At 35.6% G+C, this 25,611-nt stretch overlaps 1 protein-coding gene across 4 annotated transcripts in view; it reads left to right on the top strand.

Annotated features, from left to right (window-relative positions):
• MRPL3 (mitochondrial ribosomal protein L3) overlaps positions 1 to 21,677 on the top strand; it is a 39,363-nt gene extending 17,686 nt beyond the window's left edge. Inside the window, exons 7-11 of one of the 4 annotated variants that reach the window (XM_038570849.1) lie at positions 10,522 to 10,630; positions 15,315 to 15,392; positions 17,028 to 17,105; positions 18,522 to 18,564; positions 21,216 to 21,373. In XM_038570849.1, coding sequence (XP_038426777.1) covers positions 10,522 to 10,630; positions 15,315 to 15,392; positions 17,028 to 17,105; positions 18,522 to 18,564; positions 21,216 to 21,229 — 322 coding nt within the window. In that variant the 3' untranslated portion in view covers positions 21,230 to 21,373. Of the gene's footprint in view, positions 1 to 10,521; positions 10,631 to 15,314; positions 15,393 to 17,027; positions 17,106 to 18,521; positions 18,565 to 21,215 lie in introns of all 4 variants that reach the window. The other 3 variants (XM_038570847.1, XM_038570850.1, XM_038570848.1) reach the window with 3 other exon arrangements.
• Positions 21,678 to 25,611: the final 3,934 nt, after the last annotated feature.

Genomic DNA, 25,611 nt, shown 5'->3' with positions numbered 1-25,611 from the left:
CTTTGACTAGCTCTTCAGAAATGGAGTCAGATAAATTGACAGTACAGTGGGTCCACCTCTTAGCGAAACTGGACTTCTCCCTTGTTTTCCCCTGCGTCCTGATTGTTGCAGGCTCATTCCTACTTACTTGGTAAAAAAAATCAGTTGGTAATTCTGTTCTGCCTTCCCTTGTCATGAACTCAGAATGTTAGAGCTGGAAAGCTTTGGTTTGGTTAGTTGGGGGGAGATGTGTGTATTGTGAATCTGATGATTTTACTTTTTTAATTTCTGAATTAACTACATATAATAAAATACCTCCGTAATTCCGTTAATTTGCACAAAGTTAATAGTGTGCGAATTCTATTACCTAGTTTACATTTTATATGGGATATTCCAAGAAGTCCTACAAAGTCAGGGACCTCTGTTTGCAGATCCCTTGTGGTGGGATTTGTGACTAGCTTGGATTAGAGCCAGGCTTTTTAGATACATGTGTTCAGCAAATGCCTTCATTGCATATGCTACTGTTGAGTTTCATTGGCTTCTTAAAAGTTATTTTTAACTTAAACTTCCTTCTTGTTGACTATAAAGTGAAAAGGAAAGTATTTTAGTTTTAAGATCATGTACCTAGAAAACAAGACTGGTGCCTGCCTTGGGACCTGGTGGCTGATAAGAGCTGGGAAAATAACTAGCCCTGGGACTTAAAGTAGTTGCCATTCAACTTGGTAAAAAGAAGGACCTTCATTTGAGAAAATCCTCACTATTGTGTGGACTGCAGTACAGTGTTCTGTTTGACTTTTGCCGTGTAACAGGGAGAGAGTTGCCCCATACATGGGTGTGCTTTATTCTGGTACGCATGTTTTTATGTGGTATTACCTGAGATCAGGTGACTTTGATTTTTTAAAAGATGAAGATTTCCAGTGACTCTTATAGCTAGCATGTTATTAAGGCCTCAGGATGTTTGTGTTTGTAAATATGTAGGACTCTGTCCTTCTCATGAAAGCTGTTTTGAATTCCTTCCCAGGGCAGCATTGGATCCTCAGCTGCATACAGTCCTAGTTGCTGCTGCCTCTTCTCTTTGCCCACAGGTTGTAGCGAACACACACATGCATTTGCTTTTGCTTTTTCCTTTTTAAATTCTGTCTCCTTTTCCTGATGCATCCCATTTTGGGGAGTTGAAGTTCTTCACAGCCAGTGAGAATGTTCTTTTCCTTGTTGACTGTAAATTGAACCATCATCTTTGGGAATAGACTCCCGAGTACTCTCAGTCCCTTACTGTGGCTCACTAACAGCCAATAATTTACTACTTTGTCCTCCATCTCCAGCCCCTGTTTCACATGTTTTGAAATGTCTGAGCCCCATCTTCCTGATCAATAATCCTGCTAGAAAAAACTATATGGTGACTGGATAGGTCAAATGATGAGGGATATGGATTTACAGGCAGGAGCAGTGGTTGTCTTGCTTGAGTAGGTTTCTGAAACAACCCCCTCCCCCCCAATCTTCTTTCTCAGTAGATCAGGGGTAACACCTGAGAATTTACATTTCTAACAACTGCCCAGCTAATGTGGATGATGCTAGTCCAGGGAACACACTTTGAAAACCACTGGCTTAGAGACTAGTCAAGGGCTCACCAGTGGAACTGCTTTCCTTCCAACTCCTTTACCCAACTTAGAATCCAAATCCCTTCCTTTCCCGAAACCTGTACTCAAATTATAACATTGAAATATCTGTTTTAAAGCAAGCAAATTTAATCCAGTTTCAAGTAACAGTGTCAATAAAAGTAGGCCTATTTAGTACTCACATTTTAGTTAGCATAAAACTGAAAATTGGTCTCTTTAGTAATCATTTGGCTTCATCATCATCTTTCCATTAGAAAAGAAAAATCTCAAATTAGATTCTAATTGAAAATCTTCATTTTTCTCGTACTATAATGATTATATATAATTGTTAAATGTACACTTATATTTTGAGTATTTTAAGTTCTTTTTTACCTTATGCCTTCAAATTTAATTTCTCAACTAAATATATTTTAGGAATAAGTAAGAAAATTTAAAACAAAATACTATATAATTTAAGAAAATAAAGTATTAATAGAATCTATTTACTTTGAGAATGAAATTATCTGCATTTTTTTAAGTGACCAATGACCAACAACAGCTGCTTCTTTAAGATTTTCTTAAAATTTTTAAATGTTTCTCTGTTAATTGCATTGGGAAATCTGCTTGCATTGACAGATACATTGCATTTACCTGTGCTGAATTTAGGTGTAATTTTCTATACAGAAAAGTATTTACCAGTGTCACTTTGGAATGTGAGGTAAATACATATTTACCAGAGTTCATTTTAATTTTTACTTTTATACCAGAAATAGTTTTTTGTCCAGTGGGTTTGAGAATCTAAATTTCAATTTAGATTAATGGAAAGATTTTTACATCTAATATATAAAACTATTCTAGCAGGATAATTTTTTAGTTGTGTTATGCTCTTAACAGCTATGAAAGCCCTGTCTTTGAAACCTGATGGTTTTGTATAATTCACTCTAAATACAATTTTAAGACTAGCGTGCGTCATAATGTGTTCCTTGCACCCTGCCCTGGCACCCTTTTAAAGTTTCTATTCTTGTTCTGTAATGGTGGTTATAATCGACTGTAACTTCTAAGAGATGATGTTTTGGGGCCTAACATTCTCCCTTTTCTTTCACTCTCAGTTTTAAGGAAGAAACAGCTATGGATAATATATAAATAGTGGGTGAGATACAGTATGACTGTTGATTCTGTCTTCAGCATAGCCCATTGTTTTCTGGTGAATCCTAATGGTGCTTTTTATATTTTGTGGGCTTTTTTTTTTAAAGGAAAGAAACCAGCAAAGAATGAAACAAACAATAAAAGAAAACTGTAAAATGTATTTTGCATTATTAAGGGAAATTGGTTAGGTCTTTGTCTGAAAGGACTTGAAGGACCCCAACAGTGGTGATACCTCCGTAACAGTGGGCATGGTGTACTTTCCTGCCAAGTGTTTTATTAAGCTTTGACTTCATGACAGTGGCATAACTGAAGTTAGAGGTTTTTTTTCTGGTTGTCTGTAATTTATTTATACCCTTATTTACTGAAATTCTGAAGCCTAGATTGAAGTCAGGAACACTTTATTCAGCTACTTACAAGATAATTTTCTTTCTGGATAATCTAACAACCTTGTCTACAAGTCTAGGCTAATTAATTAGAACAACCCATATATTTTCAGACATAATCTTAGGACTTTAAAGTTGTCAGTCTTTCAATTCGTATTGCCCTTTGGTGTCAAAATAGAAAAAAATGGCACTTACCTTGATGATGTTATCCCTGGTAGTAGAAATAAAGGAGTAGGGGAGATTACAGGACTGTAGAGTACCTTTGGACATTTACTGAGATTTGGTTAATTTGGGTTCTTTCTTTAAAATATCACATTATGTACAGAAATATGGTTGCCCATCAGTCTTAAGGTGATTAAAATGACAGATGGATTCTTAAAAGAGCAAAGACTTTTGGGCTCTGTGCCCAGTCCTGCATTCTGTCAGAAATTTTCTCCACTAGCCCATTGTTCTTTCTAGAGGGTGCTCTGAACTCTAGGAGGGGAAAACAAGGCATGTGTTACCCATCAGTATACAACTGCTGTTTGGCCATGTACATTTTCAATTTTAGCTCATTTTTAGTAAGTTACTTTATTTACTATTATTCAAAGCAGTATATTTTTAAGCGTAGTAGTGAAATAGTTTTCAAAATGAGTGATTAAACTTTAGAAGGAATAATCTCTTTAAAGACTAATCCCTCTTAAATTAGTCAGTGAATATTTCAAGATAAAGAGTTGTGAGGGTGATGTTTTAGAGTTATATTTTGTTGCTTTAAAAATTTATCTAGTAGTCATCTATGATTGCCTCACTTTACCTCTATGAAATAGCATTTTTTAACTCAAAACCAGCAAAATTAAGACCTAATGAGACAATCTAGGAAATTGCCAAAAGCATAAGCTTTGCTTCTCAGTAACTATGTGACCTAGATAGCTTTCTCAGCCTCTCTGTTGGCTCATCTTTAACATGAGATAATGCACAGAAAGCTATTAGCTCAAGGCCTGGCATGTATTAAATGTTTAGTAGGAGTATTGGCTACTATCACTATTGTCGATATTACTACTTTTCAACTTGTTTCAGATTTTAAAAAGAAAAATCTTTTTTTCAAAAGGAAATATGTTTTAAAATGAAAAAAATGTGAAGTCATTAGGAATTGTATTATGGCATTTTCTAATACATCTAATTATTGCCTTCTTAAGACTGACTTGTCTAGGAAAGTTGTAGCTTTGCAAAGCACTCTGGGTAATTGTAAGATTACATACTACTGCTAAATATAGAATTTACAGAGTAATGAAGCTCTTGCTACTCTGATGTTATGGATATGTTTGTATTTTTGCTCTCCTCTGTTTCCCAAAAGGCAGTATGACCTGGGTTGAGAGCATGACCAGATGCTTCCATTTACCAGGGATTTGTCCTTGGGCTTAACTTGTCTGAGTGTAGATTTCATTTTCTTTACTATAAGGGCATGGGACTGTGTTGTTTCTAAGATTCCTTTTGTTCCAAAAATTTATTTACAAAAAATAATCCCTCAGTTTTCGAAATGACATAGCTCACTCTTATCTATATTAATGAAGAACTAAGGCATAATAGTAGTTTCAACAATATATAGAAAATGGTCTCCTGGTCTGTTGAAGAAAGTGGCTAAAGACCTGCAGAAAACTATTACATTCTTCCTTGATATTGTAAAATTATATAGTTATTTGACATTCTGTTTTGAGAAATGCCCATTTAACTTAGGACAGCAAATGTGGTTTTCTGGGTTTATTTATTAGGACAGCCAGGAAATGCTCCCTTTCATAAGAGGACTCAAAGGAATCCTGTTCATCTGGTTCTTTATACTGTTGAATAAGCTAGATTTGAAATCAGGAAGCTATAAGCAGTACACTCTTAGCAGTCATTTGTTGATAAAAATGTTCCCAGATATTGATAGGAGGTTTATGGTTTTTAGACAGAAACAGGATACATTCTACATTTCAGGTCATGCTGTCACAAACTCATTCTAGAGAGTAACAGCCACACAGCTATTCCATGCCAGCTTTTAACTAAATGTGATATAACATAAAGCAACTGAAAAATTCCACCATGCCTTATTTATGGGCTCAGGAGCTGTACATCACTAGATGTAAATAGATCTAGACAGCACTGAATTGGGTAGGAATTGACTCCCAGAGTTTATAGGAGTCTTCAGAGAGATGCTTTATCCCTGGAATGTGTGGAGATGAACGTAGGTAGATAACATCTATCTGCATGAGTTTGTTGAAATGAGAAGCTATAATTAAAGATTAAAACATTTGTGCCTTATTAATTTATCATAAATTAAAAGCTTATCCTGATGGAGGTAGTGAATTAGCTAATAGGACCTTTTATGTGCATGTAATTTATTTTAGTAAAAATTTTCTTTTTTGTTTACTAGAAAAAAGTTTTTTTAATTAAAACCTTTTTGGAAAAAAAAAAAAACCTTTTTGGGGTTTGACTCTAAAACATAGCAAAGTAATGTTAAATTATATCCTAAAAGAAATTCTTTTGATTGTTGATTTGTACATTATCCCTTTATATTTCACATTGCTTTTTCACAAGTAAAGATACCATCTTACTTAATCTGTTCTCAGTGGTTCAACTTCATAAAGAAGTAGCCCAGTCGTGATTTTAGCCAGAACCTGATGTGAGTCTCCATTTCCCTGTATTCATACATAACATTTAACCATAGAGAAGCTGATTCTAAACCAACGATTTCTTCATCTTCCCATCCTCACCTCCTTAAAAATACAGCCTGATCTTGGGGCATCCCTAGAGAAGTCAGGAGTCCTCTCTTCCATTCAGTACTCAGTTACTGGTTTTCTGAGACATTATGTACAAGTGACTTGAACTTTTTACAGCTTTAATAAATCAGCTAAAGAGAGAACATTAAAGCTCAATTTAGAAATGGTTCTGATACAAAAATCTCTACTTGCAGTATGGATTCTTACTCTTTTTTATTAAAGAAAATGAAGTATTTTGTAGCTGATGTGACACTTGATAACAAATACTTCTAGTTCTTTTTTCATGGTAAGTAGAGAAACAGTGCAATGAGATGGGGGTGTGAGGCGGGAACAGAATGAGCAAAGACAAGAAAGAGAGTGGCATACTTAGGGATTCACGGAATAATCTGCTGTGACAAGGACTTGTGATGAGCAGTGTTTGAAAGGTAGACTGGATCCAGTTATAAAAGGCCTTTATATGCCCCAGCAAATGAAGTTACTGAGAACCACTTAAGGTTATGGTTTAGTTTGTTTGCTTCTTTTTGTTGTTCCTGTTTTGCTTTTTAAAGCAAGGCACAGCTTGTGTGAAAAAATTGTTAGGAATGTCAGTCTTGTGGCTATGAAGGAGGATAGCTTAAAGAGAAACGTTCAGTTTCTGAACATTATAATTGAATGGCTGGGATACTTCTGGTTGGATATAGTCAGTACATCTGTGGAATGGAATAGTAGCAGAATTCTTGCCAGAGGGCCAGGTTTGTGGAACTCCAGCTTATTAGTAATAGGCTCAAGAGTCAGCAGACTTTTTCTCAAAGGGCCAGATAATAAACATTTGAGAATTACAAGCATTATGTTCTTTGTTGCAACTACTCAGCCCTACCATTATAGCTCCATAGGACCGACCATAGGCAATAAGTAAATAAAAGTGCATGGCTGTGTTTCAGTAAAACTTTATTTACATAAAACAGGTGGCCACTAGAGGCCATAGTTTGCCAACCCCTGATATAAACTCTCCAAAAGAGGGTCAGCAACAGGTCTCTAAGACCATCTTTTCAAGTAGCAGCAAAGGGAAAGCAATATGTCAAGGAGCATTAGAGAAGCAGGAAAATAGGGAGGAAATGATTATTGGGAGTAGTGGGAGGGAGGGTGGTAAACAGGAACGATAGAGGACTATTCTATTTTTTTTAAAAGCCTTAGAAATTTGCATACTGACTAGGTATTTAATATTAAAGAATTACTAACTTTTTTAGATTACGATAATAACATTGCGGTTTTGTTCTTAAAAAGGATCCTTAAAAGAGAGCCATGTTAAAATATTTAGGGATGAAATAGTATGATATCTGGAATTTGTTTAAAAATAATCCTTTGGAGTTGCAGAAGAGGAGAATAGATATAACAGAATAGGCCTTCAGTTGATAATGTTTTGACCTTAGGTGGTGGGATACATAGGGATTCATTATACTAGGTCTCTGCTTTTGAGTATTTTTTAAATTTCCATAATAAAAAATTATTTTAGTAAAAGGCTTTGGATTTCGGAATTAAGGGAGCATAATTTGTTTCCCAAAATGGAGAAAGAGGGTTACCAAGGAGAGAGATAGAAGCCCATGTTGAGGGAAAGCCTCAATGATGAGAATTTGGGGGGAAGTTATTCCAAGGACTCAGAATGAATGGAATTGAGAGCACTCCTCATCTTTGGACATTTTGTTTTATCCCCTATACAAATATATCTAGAATCGTGCAGTCAAGGGGACTCCTGCAAAATGGGGAAATACATGATGAGTTTGTATTAAAACCTATATGTTTGCTGGTATACATTTGTGCTTTTGATGCAGTATAGTAAGGGAATGAAATTCACAAGCAGTAATCTCAAAAGATTTCTAGAATTCAGTTGGTAACATTAAATTATGCATTTTCTTCCGTAAGATACCTATGACTGTCATACCGTTAAACCTCCTCCCACCCTTAATACCATCTTCTTAAACTTTATAAAAAGCATACCCATTACATAACATTTGGAAACCAAAGAACGAAATAAAAGAAAATAATTAGGTATCTCCCGAAGACACAACTATAGCCAGTAACAAAATAACACGGACTTTTCTAGGTTGGATTAAATAATAATCCCCTGCCCTTCATAAGCTTAAAGTACACTAAGGGAATAATGGACTGAGAAACAAGAGCAGTAGAGTCTCCTAAATTTAAATAGAATCTCTGAGTTTTTAAATGAATTGTTGGTTTTGTATCAAGTATAAATGCTCTAAATAAAATATATTTTTATGTTTTCCTAATTTTCTGTTTTGTCTCACTAAATGTGGAACTTCTCACATTGTGTCCTTTATGACTTGAATTTTCCTTTATTTGATTTTTTTCCTGCTAACTAAAATCAGCAACAGAAAAGGGGTAAGGGAGATAAAGTATGTGTATTATGTGCTGTGTATCATTTTTAGTAAAATAAAGGTTTTCTTTTATGTGACCTGTGAAAACCTTATATTTAAAATGTGCCTGGCTATGCTAAGTATAGATCAGTTCACTTCTTAGCTTTTGTTTTTGTTCTCATGTTGGGTGACAATGGAGAGGAACAGTAGAATAGATACCTGAACCACCCGTAGATCAACAGGTGCACTCTCTATTCTCCATAATCTGAATTAAGCCAATAATTTGTCATGTCATTTGCATTTATCCTTTTGTTTAAAGGTTATTTATTGAAGAGGTTCCCGTTGTACACAATATAACACCATGGTGCATTCTAGAGCTAGATTGAAAAACAGTCTGTAATTAGCTGACAGATAATTAGCACTTTCAGGATACCACTTTTATCTTATAAGCATTTACTCTTAAAATGAGCTAAATTATCTTCTGTAATTTACCTGGCATTTGTTTTATTGGTGCACACATTAGCGCTTTCTTTTTAAATAAGTGATGAATCAATTTTAGGACTCAGAAGGTGCTAGTACACTTTCTACTAAGAATGGCCAGTGTTAGAATGTGGTATTTTTAAGACATGTTCAGTTTAGATTAGTGTTGCCAGTCCCCTCTCTTTTTATCTTTAAAAGTTATTTGCCAGACAATATCCATAGACTCAAATAACTTTGTAGTTATTTCTTATTTTTAAATTGCCATGCTTTTTATTTTTCAAATGTGTTCTAAAATTCAGCGTTAACTAGAAATATTTAAGTTTTTGAAGCAAAATTTCAGTAAAATATTTGATTATCATAGTTTCTGTTCTTAGATGTTAATCTCCTTGCAAAATTTATAGTGGGTTTTTCATTTAATATATGTTAAATTACTGTTTTAGCTCTTTGACCAGGAATACGCATTATTTTGAGTTTTTGAGTCAAAGCATAATTATGTGCATACCATAAGTGACGTGTTCAGTTGATTAATGTGAAGAAAATGGTGTATGTTACATTTAAATTACTCATATACAAGTAACTTTTGGTGTGTGACTTGATAATTCTGCTGTTAGGTTCTAAATGTAGTTCATACTGTTTTTATCTTAAGGTGTTACCTTAAGAGTATAAAAATATGTCCAGTACAGTTGTGCAATTCATTCTAGCCCTTTTATTGTATCTTTGTACTGATATATTTGACAGAGATAAACTTTATTAATGCTCGAACCTTAGGTATTTTCCATTTTCTACCTGTACACAGAATGTTTCTCCAGTTAGTGGAATTTGAAAATAGAGTGGTTTCATTTAAATTTGAAATACTAGATTTTAAAAAATTTGCTAATCTCTGATTCCATTTTTCTGTGAGCTTCCTATTCAAACCTTGAGACTAAAATGTTTCTGATGTCTTATAAAACTTGTCCAGCATTATGGCATTATTATTGTTTTATTTATTGTTATATTATCTATTGCCACCTAACACATTACTCCAAAACATAACAGCTTAAAACAATAAACATTTATTACCTCACAGTGTCCACGGTCAGGAATCCCAGTACAACTCAACCGAGTGCTTGTAGCTATCGCAGGACTGCCGTCAGGCCATCAATCAAGGCTCCAGTCATCTCAGTTCAACTAGGGGAGTACTGCCTCCAAGCTCACTAACGTGGTCTTTGGCAAGCTTCAGGACCACAGCTGTTGGCTGGAGACATCTTTGCCATATGACATTCCTATAGAGTGCCATGTTCCACTCAATAGGAATGGCCATTGACTTCCTTCAGAGCCTCAAAGGAAGAGTGTGCCAAGCTGGAAGCCATAGGTTTTTTTATAACCTAATGTCAGAAGTGACATCTTATCATTTTGCCATAGTTTATTCCTTAGGCATGAGTTCCTAGGTCCACCCGGACTCCAGGGGAGGTAATGGCACAAGGGCATGAATACCAGGAGATGGGGATCTTAATGATTGCCTGCCCCATAGCTTATAAGTACTTGGGGATTTCTAAAAATTCACCACTTTTACGGTGTTGTTTCACAGGATTAGGATGATAAAACTTCCTGCTCAGATAGAACTTGCTTTGCTTAACTTGCTCTTGTCTTACTATCTTGAATTAATCATTTTATATGGCATGAGGCTCCAGGAAGGGGTGCAGACTAGGACATAGATAAAGGAATGTTCATTTGCAATTTTTCTTGCATAGCTTTTCCTAGGTATTTAGGTAAGTAGCGTTGTTAAAACTCTAACGTACTATTAAGAAAATGCACAATTGGGAATATTCTGTGTTCTGTTTATTATGTAAATTCTAATGTTTATCTTGTTCAGTATTGGTAAAGGTTTTCAAGGTGTCATGAAAAGATGGGGATTTAAAGGCCAGCCTGCTACTCATGGTCAAACAAAAACCCACAGGAGACCTGGAGCTATTTCGACTGGTGTAAGTATAACTTAGTGGTTCCCTTTTTAATACTAAATATTCAGCTTCTACATATAGATTGCTTTAGTCTGTCGTTGGGGTCAGGTCACATAATTTTAATCTGACTGCAGGTAGATCACACTACTTATCACATTTTTATGGGTCCTGGCCTCACTTACTTTCCAGAGCCAGACTTGAGTCATTTAGTAATAACCCCTATACTGTAAGTTTAGGAGTTATTCTCAGTATTTTCCTCCCTACTTTCTCATTTCCATCTTGTCTCCCTCAGCTGCAAGAAATTGGGGATTAGAATGCCCTTCCATCTGCCCACCAGTTCCTTTACAGGTTCATTTTTGCCTTAACACAGACAGTTGGGAAAGATTGTCAAGGACAGTACCATGGTGCAAGGGAAAAGTAGTTAGAGAAGAAATGGGGAAACAATAAGAGCATTGAAAATGGAGAAGGACTTTTGTATTCTGAAATAATTTTCTGTAAGTTGTAGGATTGAGTGGATAAGTAAATATATTGATAATGGGAGCAAGTTTCTCACTACTAGAAAAGGATATTCAGGTATGAAAAGGAGGGATATTAGAATAAACCCTGTAGTGTTGAATTCAGATTGCAGGTGTCAGTATACGTTTATTATATGCATGTATTTAAAGACAGAGAAATAGATATAGATATGTGTGTATATATTTATTCCTTAGCTCTCTCTGCTGAAAGAACCTAAAAGCAAAGATAATCTATAGCAGCGAGCCACACCTAGAGCCTACCTAGATCTTGGTTTCTAAATATCATTGACCCACTGAAAGGAACTTTGGGCCCTTTGGAAAAGTGGAGAATTTCATCCATGGGGCAGGAAGAGTACAAGATGAACCCGAAATAGCTAGTTCAAGAAAGCAAGGAATGTAATTTACAGCATGGTGACTATAGTTAATAATGCTATAGTACATATTTGAATGTTGCTAAGAGAATAGATCTTAAAAGTTCTCATCACAAGGCAAAAAGTTTTTTGTAAATACATATGGTAATGAATGTTAACTAGAGTTATTGTGACCATTTCACAGTATATACAAATATCAAATCATTACTTTGTACACCCTAATAAAATGCTACATGTCAATCAGACCTCAATAAAAAAAAGATTCCTTTAGAAATTAAAATAAGGAAGAAAGAAAGTGCTTTAAAAATGATAGCACATGAAAAGGACATAGCAGCTAGTTAAAATGAGCTCCCACTTGTAAAACTTGGAACAATTTGATTTGAAAAATGTAAAAAAATGACAATTCATGGAATAAAATTAGAATTGATGATCTCACTCAGATACAGATGGATAAAGTGAATGTTTAGTTTAACAATGGGAGAAAGGGGACTACTCTTTGCAGTATAATCTTAACTAATAAATGTAGAAGGAATGATGGAGTTAGAATTTCACTATTGACAACCATCAAAGGAATAACTGATTGAGCCAAGAATTCAGTGGATCCTGAAACAAGTGGTGAAAACTGGATGAAGACAAGTTATATACAGAGTCCCAAAACAACTCCTGGATTAATTATAAAGGTAAAGATAATACCTGTAGAGTGGGTTAACCTAGTGAACACAAAAAGAACAGAAAAGAACACATCATCACTTCTGTGGTGATTCCTGCTAAAAATGCATCGCCTGAATCCGATTGTGGGAAAGCATTAGACCCAAAGTGAGTGATAATCTACAAAATAATTGGCTACAAAATAATTGGCTTCAAAAATGTCAAGATTGTGAAGGACAAAGGCCGAGGCGTTGCTCCAGATTTGAGGAAACAAAAGAGGCATGACAGCTAATTATACTGTAGAATTCTGAAGTGGATCCTGGATTTGGTGGCGGGGGTGGGATTATTGGCGCAAAATTTAGAATGTGAACTACAGATTAGATAGGAAATTTTTTGAGTTTCATAATTGTACTGTGGTAATATAAGAGAATATTCTTGTTCTTAAGAAGTACACTGAAATACTTGCAGGTAAAGGAGCATCATGCCTACCATCAAATTTTAGATAGTACAGAAGAACATGTGCATATATAGAGATAGAGTGAATGGTAGAACAAATGGGATAACGTGAACACCTGGTGAATTTGGGTCAAGAGTATGAGAGTTTTTTGTATTATTTTTATAACTTTTTTACAAATGTGAAATTACACAGTTATAAATTATATGAAAATAAGTTGTTATAAAAATTAGGTAGATCATAGACACAAATTTAAGAGCTAACTATAAAAGTCTCTTAAGAAAACGTAGGAGTAACTCTTCATGACCTTAAGTGAAGCCTTAAATAGGACACCAAAAATACAAGTAACAAAGAAAATACAGAAAACTTAGACTTCATCAAAATTTAAACTATTGCAAACAATACAGTCAAGGAAATGAAAAGACAGCTCACAGAATGGAAGAAAATATTTGCAAATCATAAATCTGCTAAAGTTGGTAATCTAGAATATGAAAAGATAACCCACATTGGGGCGCCTAGGTAGTTCAGTTGGTTAAGTGTCTGACTCTTGATTTTGGCTCAGGTCATGATCTCAGGGTTCTGAGATTGAGCTCTATGTTGGCTTCCATGCTCAGCATGGAGTCTGCTTGAGATTTTCTCTCTCTCAAAAATAAATAAATCTTAAAAAATAAAAAGATAATCCAATTCAATCCAAAGAACTTAAATATTTTTCCATAGAAGATATATAAATGGCCAGTTACCATATGAATAAATGCTTAACACCTTTAGCCATTCGGGAAACGCAGATCAAAACCACAATAAGGTAGCACTTCACACACACTGAGATGACTATAATTTAAAAGATAGATGGATAATAACAAATGTTAGCAGGGATGTGGAAAAATTGGAACCCTCATACGTTTATGGGAATGTGGAAATGATTAACAGCTGCCTTGCGAAAGTTTGTCAGTTGCCAGAAATGTTAAGTGTAAAGTCACCATGGGACCCAGCAATTCACTCCTAAGTGTATGCCCAGAAGAAATGAAAACATGAACAAAACACTTGTGCATGCATAGCAGCATTATTTATAAGAGCCAAAACATAGAAATGACCCAAATGTTCATGAATTGGCTGATTAGATAATTAAAATGTGGCAAATTAATGCAATATTATTTAGCAATAAAGTAGAATGAGGTACTGATACATGCAACATGGACAAACCTTGAAAACATGCTAAGTGGCAGAAGTCAGTCACAGACTACATATTGTATGATTTCCGTTTACATGAAATGTCCATCCTCGGCAAATCTGTGAAGATGTTAAGATTAGTGGTTGCATAGAGCTGGGGGAGCTGGATTTGGAATTTCTGTTTTAGATGGAAAGATACGTTCTAAGATTGTGGTCATACACAAATCCTTGTATATGCTAAGATCTTTAAATTGTATACTTTAAAAAGAATAAGATATGTATGTGAATTATACCTCAATAAAACTCTCTTAAAAATTAGGCATATAAGGATGCCTGGATGGCTCAGCAGGTGAGCAGGTGATCATGCCTTCAGCTCAGGGCATGATCCCGCTCTGGGGATTGAGGTGATCATGCCTTCAGCTCAGGGCATGATCCTGCTCTGGGGATCAAGTCCCGCATCAGGCTCCCTGCGAGGAGCCTACTTCTCCCTTTTATTTATGTCTCTGCCTCTCTCTGTGTCTCTCATGAATAAATAAATAAAATCTTTTTTTAAAAAATTAGGCATATAGAAGAACCTGTTGTTATAACTCCAGTTTATGGTCATGAAATGCACCGTTCTGTGTTTGTAAATACTGTCATTAAGTATTAGTCAATACTTTTATAATCCTAAGAGGGTGTACTTTAAATGAGAATATAAATTTAATTGGGGTGGGCAGAGTCCTTTTTTAGTAATGTAATGTTAAGCCAGGTGTGCCTATCACAGACTATGTTAGTAGAATAAATTAGAGTGATATTTAGTCTATGACATGCAGAATTGTCTTTTAATCTGACTTGGTTACCAACTCTAATGCTATGGTGAGCTACTTCCACTGGGAGTTTTGCCTGTTAATGTCGGAGTAGTGATACAGAAGTGTTTGTGTTCCAGGAATTCATATGTCATGAGAAGCTTTCCCATTTTAGATGTAATTCAAATATGCTTCTTTAGATGTAGTATTATCCATTATCAAAGCCAAAATCAGAGAAACTATGAGAAGCTGTTTGATTTATGTGAATCAGAGACAACCAGGGCTGGACAAACAAACCCAGTATTCTAGTAACTAACTCTGTCCTTTAATCATTCTGGAGAAGGAAAGTAACAGCAGCAGGAATTTAGATGGAGTCCATTAAGTGAATTAATACAGAAGATTCATGAAAACAGACCAGGCAGTCAAGTTTGTTCTTTGAGTGGTGATACTACGATGTGTGTTTATGTCCTAAAATTTTTCTTTTCTACTTCTCAACCAGTATTAGTGCAGTTGCTACTCTGTTGTTATTGAGTTTTTCTCCTACATCTGTTTTGTAGTCTGTATTTACTTTGTTGCTCTGATCTAATTTAGAAGGGAGATCCTCTGGGATAATTGTATCTAAATCCATATGTAGTTCCTTGGGCCAGAGCAGAATGAGGAAAAAGTAAAACATTTTAATAACTCCTATCTCACGTTGTATTTTGCTTTGATCAGTGCTATTGGAAATTGAGAGTACTTAAAAGTGCTGATTTTGGTTTTCTTATGTAGGATGTTGCTAGAGTCTGGCCTGGAACTAAAATGCCTGGACAAATGGGAAACAAAGATAGGACAGAGTATGGACTGAAAGTAAGTTTCTGAAGTGGCTCTTTTTTAGGAATAGTCAAATTAATACTTGAATGTGAAGGAACCAGAGGATGTACTGCATTTGTGTCTGCAGAGAATCGTTCCAATACCTGAAATGTATGTGTGTGTGTTGTAGCCATAACGATGGTAGTATGTTCATTTAACGCCCAAGCTATGGAATGTGTAGCCATTGAAAAGAAAAAGGCACCTACCTACTGTTTGATCTGGAAGATTTCCACAAGAAGAGGGTGCATGAAAAAAGTTCTAGAGCATGATGTATAATACTCTCCTTTTATAAAAGAATGAACAAAAGCTCCCTGCTTATATGTGCCATTATATAAGCACAGAGAAAAGTGGAATTACATGCCAGAGTATTTTGGATTATATGTGGAATGTGTGGGTGGATAGAAGTGAATGTGGAGGAGAAAAGAGGGGACCATCAAAACAGGAGGGAAAAGATAGTACTAAAGAAGGGACTATGGTGTGTATCCATCATTATAAAATAATTACATATATTTTAAGGGGGGGAGGAGTTAAATTCAGTCCTCACTAATGTGAGGAATTTGACAAATAACATTTGTATATGGATATGTTTATGTTTCAAAGTATAGAAAGTACAAAGAAGAAAATAGCTCCTCTCAATAATAAACACTTAGCATTTTGGTGCATGTTCTTCCAGCCTCTATTCTAGATACATTTTATTTTAAATTTTGACCAGCAGAGCTTTTTAAATTTTATGTAATTAAATCTAAGATTTTTTTTCCCTTCTATTACTTTTACGTCTATGGGAGATCACCCAGTCTTACCTGTTTGTGTGTATTTTCTTCACATGTGTATTTGCACATGCATATGTATGAGATATTTCAATTTCTGTAGTATTTAACATTTAGCTATGAGAGTCAGACTTGATTTTCACCCCACATGATTTGTTCTTTCACTACCATTTCTTGACCATTCTCCCCCATTTGTATAAGCTTTTTCCTTCACATAAAAGGCCACCCACATGAGGGCCGTCTGCTCAGCACACTTATTTTGAAAATCAGACCCAGAGAGGTTGTGGCTTCTTCAATTTCTAGTTGGAGCAAGCTAGTATTAAATAAAAATAAAATAAAATTGAATTTCCACTTTTTAATGGTGCCAACAGAGTCCATTGAGACATCCAAGCAGTCTTGGTTATTCTACACTCACATTTATATTTAAAGTGAGAGTTTGTGGGGTGCCTTGGTGGCACAGTCAGTTAAGCATCTGACTCTTGGTTTCAGCTCAAGTCATCATGTCAGGGTTGTGGGATCGAGCCCCAAGTCCAGCTCTGTGCTAAACGGGGAGTCTGCTTGAGAGCCTCTCTTGCTCTTCCTCTGCCCCTCCCATTCATGCTCTCTCTCTCTAAAATAAATAAATCTTTAAAAATGAGAGTATGCCAGCACTTCCATAAGACATACCTGTTATAATCTTATATTATAAGCCATCCACACGATATGAATTTTTCCTACTATTCTCATTCAGCATTTTGAAGGTTAATATGATGATTACTTCATAGGCTACTTATAGCCCCAGCTTTTAGTAACATACTGTTTGTTTTAATTCAAGTTTATTCTCAAGTTTTTAACCCTTAAAATTTGATTTCATTTCTTACTTTAGGTATGGAGAATAAACACAAAAAACAATATAATCTATGTAAATGGCTCTGTACCAGGACATAGAAATTGCTTAGTAAAGGTATGTATGTAAACTGTCTTTATTTTCCATTGTTTGGATACATGAATGTGTGCCATAAATTCTTTTTTCACCCATAAATGTGGCTTGAAAATAAGTGGCTGTTTTTCTATATTCTCTGCTAAATTAAATTTTTTTTTCCATTTTTCAGTAGCACCTGACTGAAAAAATTGTACAAAATAGCCAAAACCGATGTTTATAAAATCACGAACCTACAAAAAGGATAGGATCAATAAATAGAGGCTCTTTAGAAATACAAAAAGGATAATGGGATAACTATTGCCAAAATATCAATATTTTTCCAAAAAAGAACTTTTAATTTTTTTAAAAATAGTTTGACACAGGCACTAGAAATACATGAAATGGAAATTCAGTGAGAGAATCAACAAGGTAGGTGATAAAGGGGCCCTGGCCGTCTCAGTTGGAAGGGCACATGACTCTTGATTTGGGGGTCATGAGTTCAAGCTCCACATTGGGTATAGAGATTACTAAAAAATTAAATTTTTTAAAAAGGTGGTAGAAGGTAGACATTTTAAGGAGGGATTCCTTATTGTTGTTAGCATTGCTCTGATTATACTTTTTAGTGTCTTTCTTAAAAGTATACATGTTCATTTTAATGTTCAAAAACAAGTAAAAGAAGGAAACAAATGTATAGGATAAATATGAAAAAAAACCTCTTACACTCTCACAGTCTTACTTCTATCAAATAAAATAGAAAATAAATATTCTTCCTGGGATTGAGGCCAACATAATACAACATGAGAAATCACTTTTGAATTTTGAGTCTTCCGTTCTGAAAATAAATTTATAGTAGAAGTGATACTAGCTGTTCCCAGAAATGTATTCTTTATTAATTTTCCAACAGTAACAACAAAAATAGGTTGAAATTTAAATCTCAGATTTTTCAGATTGGGTCTTTATTCTTTTCATTTCTTAAAATAGGTTCCATTACTAGCATAAAGTATATACTTACTTTAATCTTACAGTAATTAAAATTCCCTTTCTGCAGTTAACTTTTTGACTGGATTATTCTCATTTTTCTTAAAAAATACATCTTATTAATTTTTGCAGGTTTTTTGTTTTTTTTCTTCGTTGTTTTTTTTACTTCGCATATTTTTAGATTTAAATAGGTTCCTAGTCTCCAAGTGGCCTAGTCATATACACAATGACGGGTTGCTGAGGCTGGCAGGTTGTCATTCTACTTCGTAAAACATTTTGGCTTTTGAATAATTAAATGTATCCCTCCACATTCCAGGTTTAATACATGTTTACTAATACTACAACCTAATAAAAGAGAAAAGAGGGAAATGTTTATTTTCCATAATAAAATTATATTGTATAGCAGATTAACTTTTAAATTTTGACAAAATATTATCAAATCTCCCTTTTCTCCCCATTTTACTGCATATACAATTCTAGACTGGCTTTCCAGCTGAACCTTACTGCTGCTATGACTTCTCAGGTACACCTCAGCATTTTCTTGGATGCTATTATAGATGAACAGGTCAACTGTCTTGAAAAACTGTTTGTACAGTGATATTCTCACTGGTTGTTATAAACAGTTTAGAGTCAACAACATTTGGTACTCTTCCACCTACTTCAACAAAAAACTTGCCTCCCAAAACTCGACTCTCTGAAAGTATCATGGCTTACCATTACTGAAGACATTGAGAAGGTATACCAAAGGCAGTTCCAAAAGAAGAGTCCCAAGTATATTTCAAGAAACTAGCATCAAAGAATATCTAGTCCACTTTGAATTTTTGAATTATTAACACACTAATGAATGTATTTGCAAGAAACATATTTTGATTTAAAAAACTCATCTTGAAAAAAAAATCTCTAAAATATAATGTGTCTAAATAAGTGTCTTTTGTAACCTTACACAAATGTCTATCCCAAACATTAAGAATGGGTCTGGGGAGTGTTTTGTGGGCTTGTGTTTTAAACGTCAGAAGTGTGGTACACTTTTTGAAAATATTCACTCTGCTTTTTCTATTCTTCCAGCTGATTCCATAGCAAGTGAAAGAGCCCCCTTGCCCATGGGGATTGAGGCCCAAATAGATGGCCTCTTTAACATTCTCTCATCCCATAAGAGCTTTTGTGCACACGCACATGCACACACACGCACTCTGCAGGTTACAGATCTACCAATAACTTTTTTTTGTTCTCCAGTTAGTAAAGATAGTCTTAGGGATGACCAGCCTGTTTAATCACTCTAAGTGTTTATGTCGTTGTTGGATTCACTAAATGTATTAAGAGAGCCTAAAGAAAGAACCTGTTTACAGCATTGTGTAGTGTATGTTTTATTATTTATGTGTGCTCATTCCTATATCCTAATTTATAATCTAAGTTTATTCTAGATTTCCTAGTTTGTGTGTGTGTGTGTGTGTGTGTGTGTGTGTGTGTGTCCCACCCCTCACCTTTCCTCAAAGGACTTGAACTGGTTTGCCAGTACAGAAATATAAAAAGAATGAGCTGGATATTAAAGGAGTTTTGGTGAAGGGAGGGAAATAATGAAGCCAGAGGTTAGATTAAGTGCACAGAAATACATACTATGGAGTCTCACACATTTGTTAAGGATGAGATGCAAGTTCTTGGCCCTCAGCTTTAGAGCCACCAAATGTCATCATTTATGTTTCAAATCAATGAATATATAGTACTATAGCATTTACAGTTAGAATATGTAAGCAGTGCTTTTGTCTGGAATGTTCCTTGGGGATGATAGATCTATCAAAATGTAAAAGCAACTGAGAATTTGCTAATTAGATCACTTATGACCAAATTTTCACATTTATCAAATTAGCACAAAATTTTGCTGTTGTTGGTTTTGTTATTTATTTGCTTGGATTTTATCTTGAGTTCTAAGTTCTGAGACAGTTTAAATTGGTAAGAAAATGACTTTCTTAAGCTACAGTTCAACCCAAGATTAGTGAATTGGAAAAAAAAAATTAAACGAGTTTATTTCTTCTCAGCAACTTACTGAAAAATTTCTTGGTACAATTTTAATGGGAGAGATTAAAATAGATGTTTTTCTGTACTTAGCTATTCCTAGCAGCTGTGTACTTATTTAAACCAAATTATTCGTTTCTTATTGCCAAAATGATTATGCGTTATTTTACTCTGTGTGTATAATTACATGTAATTTTTTTTATTTCTCCCTGAATGAAAGCCGTAGAATGAGTCAGAAGCTTTGAGGAATCCAATAATGTTTTCCAAAAATAAAGCCCAACATTTTAGATCATATCAATATCTGAACTATTCCTTGGTTTATGAATTCACAGATATAATTAGCATATTTTAGAATATAAAGAATTAATAGAGCTTGTGGATTGATTGTTACTGTTTTTGCTAAATATCATCTTGTCCTTAATTTCTCAATGATAGTGGTACTTGTTAAATGTAAGTTTATTTCTTTAATAAAACTTGATGTTGGGCAGCCCTGGTGGCTCAGCAGTTTAGCGCCGCCTTCAGCCCGGGGTCGAGTCCCACGTCAGGCTCCCTGCATGGAGCCTGCTTCTCCCTCTGCCTGTGTCTCTCCCTCTATCTCTCTCTCTGTGTCTCTCATGAATAAATAAATAAAAACTTTTTAAAAATAAATAAAACTTGATTTTTTGGTTATATGCCCTTTTCATTTAAGACTAACAAAAATACTAGGTGTTATTTTTTTAAACTGCAACTCAAAAAAAAATCTATAGTAGAGAATAAAATAATAAAAATACATAATGAGTAGATAATAAAATCAATAATTAGGTACTAATAGCTTTAGGTACATAGTTTGGATACAATTGATAACTAGTAATTGTAAAATACAGTTTATCCTTTTGGGCCATTCTAGAGATTTATAAGTTATGGATAAGATATAAACTAATAACCAGAGTAATTTTATTATGAGTAGATGATTAACTTGAGGAAGGCTGTATTTCTGTCACTGAATTAATTAAATTTATTAGAATAAAAAGAATACATTGAATTCCTTTTACCTCATATAACAATTGTGTTATTTGCATTAGAAACTGTGGGAATAGATATTCTTTAATTATTAATAATTAAAGCAGACTTTAAGCAACTTAATTGGTAATATTGATTAATAAGACCTTTGTCTTCTCCCTCCAGATCAGAGATTCTAATCTGCCTGCATATAAGGACTTCTGTAAAAATCTACCATTCCCTACATACTTTCCTGATGGAGATGAAGAAGAACTACCAGAAGATTTGTATGATGAAAATGTGTGTCAACCCAGCGCACCTTCTATTACATTTACCTAACCTCATTGGACATGGCAAACTTTAATTTATTTTATGAGCTTTGGTGAGCCAGAACAATAATATAACCAGGAAATATATTTTCTTAATCACAATACCATACTTATCCCCTTTGTCAAGGGCATAAATACATCATTCATCCTCCAAACTAAATTATGTTAAAAAAAAAATTACCACATTAACCAGATCAGTTATGCCAAATTTAAATGGACCGGCAGTTTGCATATGAGCAAAATCTTTGTAATTGTGAGCTTCATTCTTTTTTTACCAAGTTATCTTAAGATGCTTATAAATTAAACTTCTTTTATTAAAGATTTGTCTGTCTTTGTGAAGGGGTGGTTGTGGAACAGTGGCAAACCATTCGGGAATTATGGTGTAACCTATTCAGAAAAAGAAGCCATTTTCTAAAATTCATTGTTATCATTCTTGCAGTTTTTAGAGCTCTAAAACAGAGAAATGAAGTAAGATTTTTATTTAAATTACAGAAGTATGTTTGTCATAGTTAAAGGCCTGACAAAGGAAAAACAACAAAATTATAAATTTTGGATCCTGTTTATATTTCTGTTGGGAAGAATATTTTTAGTTTGATCACTCAACTATAGATAGGTTTAATCGTTTTTCCTTGATACCTTCTTAGAAGGATTGAAATGGCCTGGGATTGTACAGCCAACAAACTTGAGAATCATCTATTTCTGAAATGTGAATGGCCCCTGGCTTTTCCTTCAGTGTATGAAATTAAATGTGCTTACGAATGGCTACTTAGATCATATAATCAAGCTTAACAATGAAGGTATAAGCAGGCCTCCTTGAATTACTAGATTTCCTCTGGACCAGATTCCTGAGGACCCACAGAATCCAACTTAACTACAGGTGTTTTCTGAGACTTGATTTATATGGTCACCCGAAGAGACCTATTAATCATACTGTTAGATCTCCATATAATTTCCTGATAGCTAATGGATTTGTTTTTGAAAATCCAACAGTACTTTTTTTTTTTTTTTTGCTTATTTCTTTCGTTTTAAACCCAAATGTAGTCACATCTTTTTTAAGGTTTTTATTTATTCTTCACCTAATTCCATTAAGATTTGTTGCAAATGACAGGAAATCCATACAGTAAAAAGTAAACGAAGAGGAAAACACAAAGAATAATATAAACCAGAATAGGTGGGAAGGGGTGCCTGGGTGGCTCAATTGAGTGTCAGACTTTTGGTTTTGGCTCAGATCATGATCTCAGGGTCATGCCATCAAGCCCTGCATTGGGCTCTGCATTCAGCGTGGTGTCTGCTTGTCCCTCTCCCTCTGCCCACCACCCCCCTTCACTTGCTCATGGGTGCTCTCTCTCTCTCTCTCTCTCTCTCTCTCTAAAATAAACCTTTAAAAAAAATTAGTGGGAAGCTGGGAAAGAATAGTGACAATACAATATAGACAAGCAGAATATGACATACAGTTATACTCAGTTTGAGCTGTGTGGGTACCAAAGTAGAACATTGGTCTTTTATATATTTTAATCATGAGTTACTCAAGAGGAAATGTTTTAAACTGAAGTAAGTCTTGGTAACTGTACCATTTTTTTTTTTTAATTAACAGAAATAACTTCTCAAACTAGAAATTCCTGGACTTATTAAAAGATTATCTCGAACATATTCAGGGATAAGATATTAAACACAGTCCTATCAGAGATCAAACAAGGATACCCTTTACTACTGCTGTTCAGCAATGTTCTTGGAGGTCCTTGTCAGTACAGTTACTAAGACAAGAAAAAGTAAAGATATAAATAGTAGGAAGTGAGAATATTATTTGTAAGAAATACCTACCTAGAAAATTAAAGACAACCAACTGACAAAGCATCAGAACCAATGAAGACAGTTCAGAAAGGTGACTGAAAACAAGATTTATAAACATCAATATTTAACTGAGAAATTTTATGGGGTGTGTTTGTGGGAGGATGGATATCATTCACAGTAGCAGTTACCTAGGGGGTAAAAGGCCTAACAAACACTGGGGTCTTACGGAAACGATAAAACTTTGTTGAAGGATATAAAAGAAATAGTGGAGAAGAATTTTAATGAACTTAGAGATGTTTGAAATTTGCTAATAAACTAATAATAAATTAAGTTGTTACCTTGTAAGACAAATGAACAATTATTGGTGGGAGAACATAAAATCTTATTTCTGTATAAAGTGCAGTGGTAGAAAGGAATCCTAGCACCTGAAGTTAAGGAGATGACCGGAGACCAAGGAGCTGTTTAGCAGTCATTTGCCTGGGGCATGCAATGTTTTGAAGAAGGCAGGGAGCCCTCTCCACGAGAGGGCCAACCCTAGAACCATCACCATTTGTCTATAGAGTCTTCCAAGTGGCCACTGGCTCTGCATTTGAATTTTAAGGAGAAAATTTCTGATCACCTTTTAGGATAATGAGTGTGAACCCCATCTTCTAGAGTCAGGAAGCAAAGCATCCCACTTCCTCTCATTCATTCACCTACTCCCCATTGCCAGGGTCTTGTACCAGTACCTACCTATTGAGGAAGATCATTCCTGCAAACTTATTTCAGTAGCCCAGAAGAGTTGTGTTCTACGGACCCAGGTCGAAAAGGAGGAAGCCTCAACAGTTATGGAATACATAAGCCAGAGTCAGCCTGATCCAGCAGGACAGGTAATTTGCTAAGAACCTTGGGTCATTCTTTGGCTACAGTGCCTGTCATCAAAGGCTCAGCTTGAGGAAAATAGAACTCAGCCTACCAAAGATAAGGAGTGCACAGTGTGGACACTGGCCGCTCACCTCACTGTTTGGAGTCCAGGCTAAAGGGGCCCTCTCCTGAGCAGTACTGGCCACTGAATGGATATGGACACAATTTCCTTCTCAGCAGTGGGGCCCGCTCCAGTCCTGATTTGGGCTGGAACTTGATTTACTACTTTAGCTTTGTTTTGAATTGGGAACCTTTTTATTACTAAACTTCATTCAAATTAGACCTTTGTTCCAGCCTTTTAGTTGGTACTATTAGTTACAAAATTGATAAATGCTAAACCTTGTATAAATTGTATAGGCCTCAGGAAGGCCAACTGGTCGAGGAACATCTGCCTTAAGAATTACATTAAGCATTGGTTGTCCTGCTTCCTTTCCAGGACCCTAACCTTATTAGAGTAGCTGAAGCTGAAATGTTAATGCCGATTAGTCCTGTCTCCACAGTGGGCCCTGGCATGGGGTGAAAATTGGACAGTGACAAGCTGTCACAAACACTAAAATGTCAACGAAAGCATTTCTTACCCACGGCAGATGTACGGATATAATTTGCAAGGAGATTAAGTTTTACAAAGTCAATGAATAGTGCTTTCTGTAACCTTTGGTGCTGAGATACAGACCCGCTTTTCAAATTTTCACAAGGGGCAGAATTTAAGGAGGACTTTCACGGCTTATTTCAAAGGTAAATATGTGGATGGAACTTGAGTGCCCCTGAGAATGTATGGTTAGGTATGTACCAACTATGCGGTTTGGGGTGGGGTTTTGCTGTTGTAATGTGAAGTGTTAGGACACACACTAGTTGAAGCAGCCAGTCAGGGCTCCTGATACTGCAGGCTAAGTTTCACCAGTCGGGGTGGGGGGGGGGGGGGGGGCGGGGAGCACTGTCTTACGTTCAGCAACTTCTGTTTTAGTCCTTTGAGGGAAAAAAAAAATTGTCCAAATGAGAGCCTCTCCTTTTTGCAGTGAAACTGGACCTGGGTCCTACGTCACTGCCCAAAGAGATGGTGCTGGCTGTGTCACAGTAACCGCCCTGCGGGGGAAGAGCAGCGCTCAGACGGCTGCCGTGAGGTCGCTGCTGGGCTCTGGGCCGGATGCCCGCGTGAAGGCCTTGAAATGTCTCTATCGCTCCTCAGTAGAAGTAAGTACAGGGCCAGGCCTCTCGGGCCGTCCCGCCTTGCAGCGTGGTCCAGCCTGCAGTGCGACGCCTTCCATCAGCTACTTTGTCGTTTGCTTTTCCCTGGCTGAGTTCTTCCTCTTGTTATTACTCAAAATGCTCCATTACTGCCTGTGTCGCCAGCACTCAGTACTTTGGAAGTTCTCTCCATTCTTGCAGGAAGCATGGCAGGAGAACAGACTTCTACTGCTTCCCTTGTTTTTATTTATTTTTTTAAATTGTATTTATTTATTCATGAGAGACACACACAGAGAGGCAGAGACACAGGCAGAGGGAGAAGCAGGCTCCATGCAGGCTCCATGCAGGGACTTGATCCCAGGTCTCCAGGATCA

The sequence above is a fragment of the Canis lupus genome, chromosome 23, assembly GCF_011100685.1.
Source record: "Canis lupus familiaris isolate Mischka breed German Shepherd chromosome 23, alternate assembly UU_Cfam_GSD_1.0, whole genome shotgun sequence".
Lineage (NCBI taxonomy): Eukaryota > Metazoa > Chordata > Mammalia > Carnivora > Canidae > Canis > Canis lupus.
This window is presented reverse-complemented; position numbering and strand designations above follow the sequence as displayed.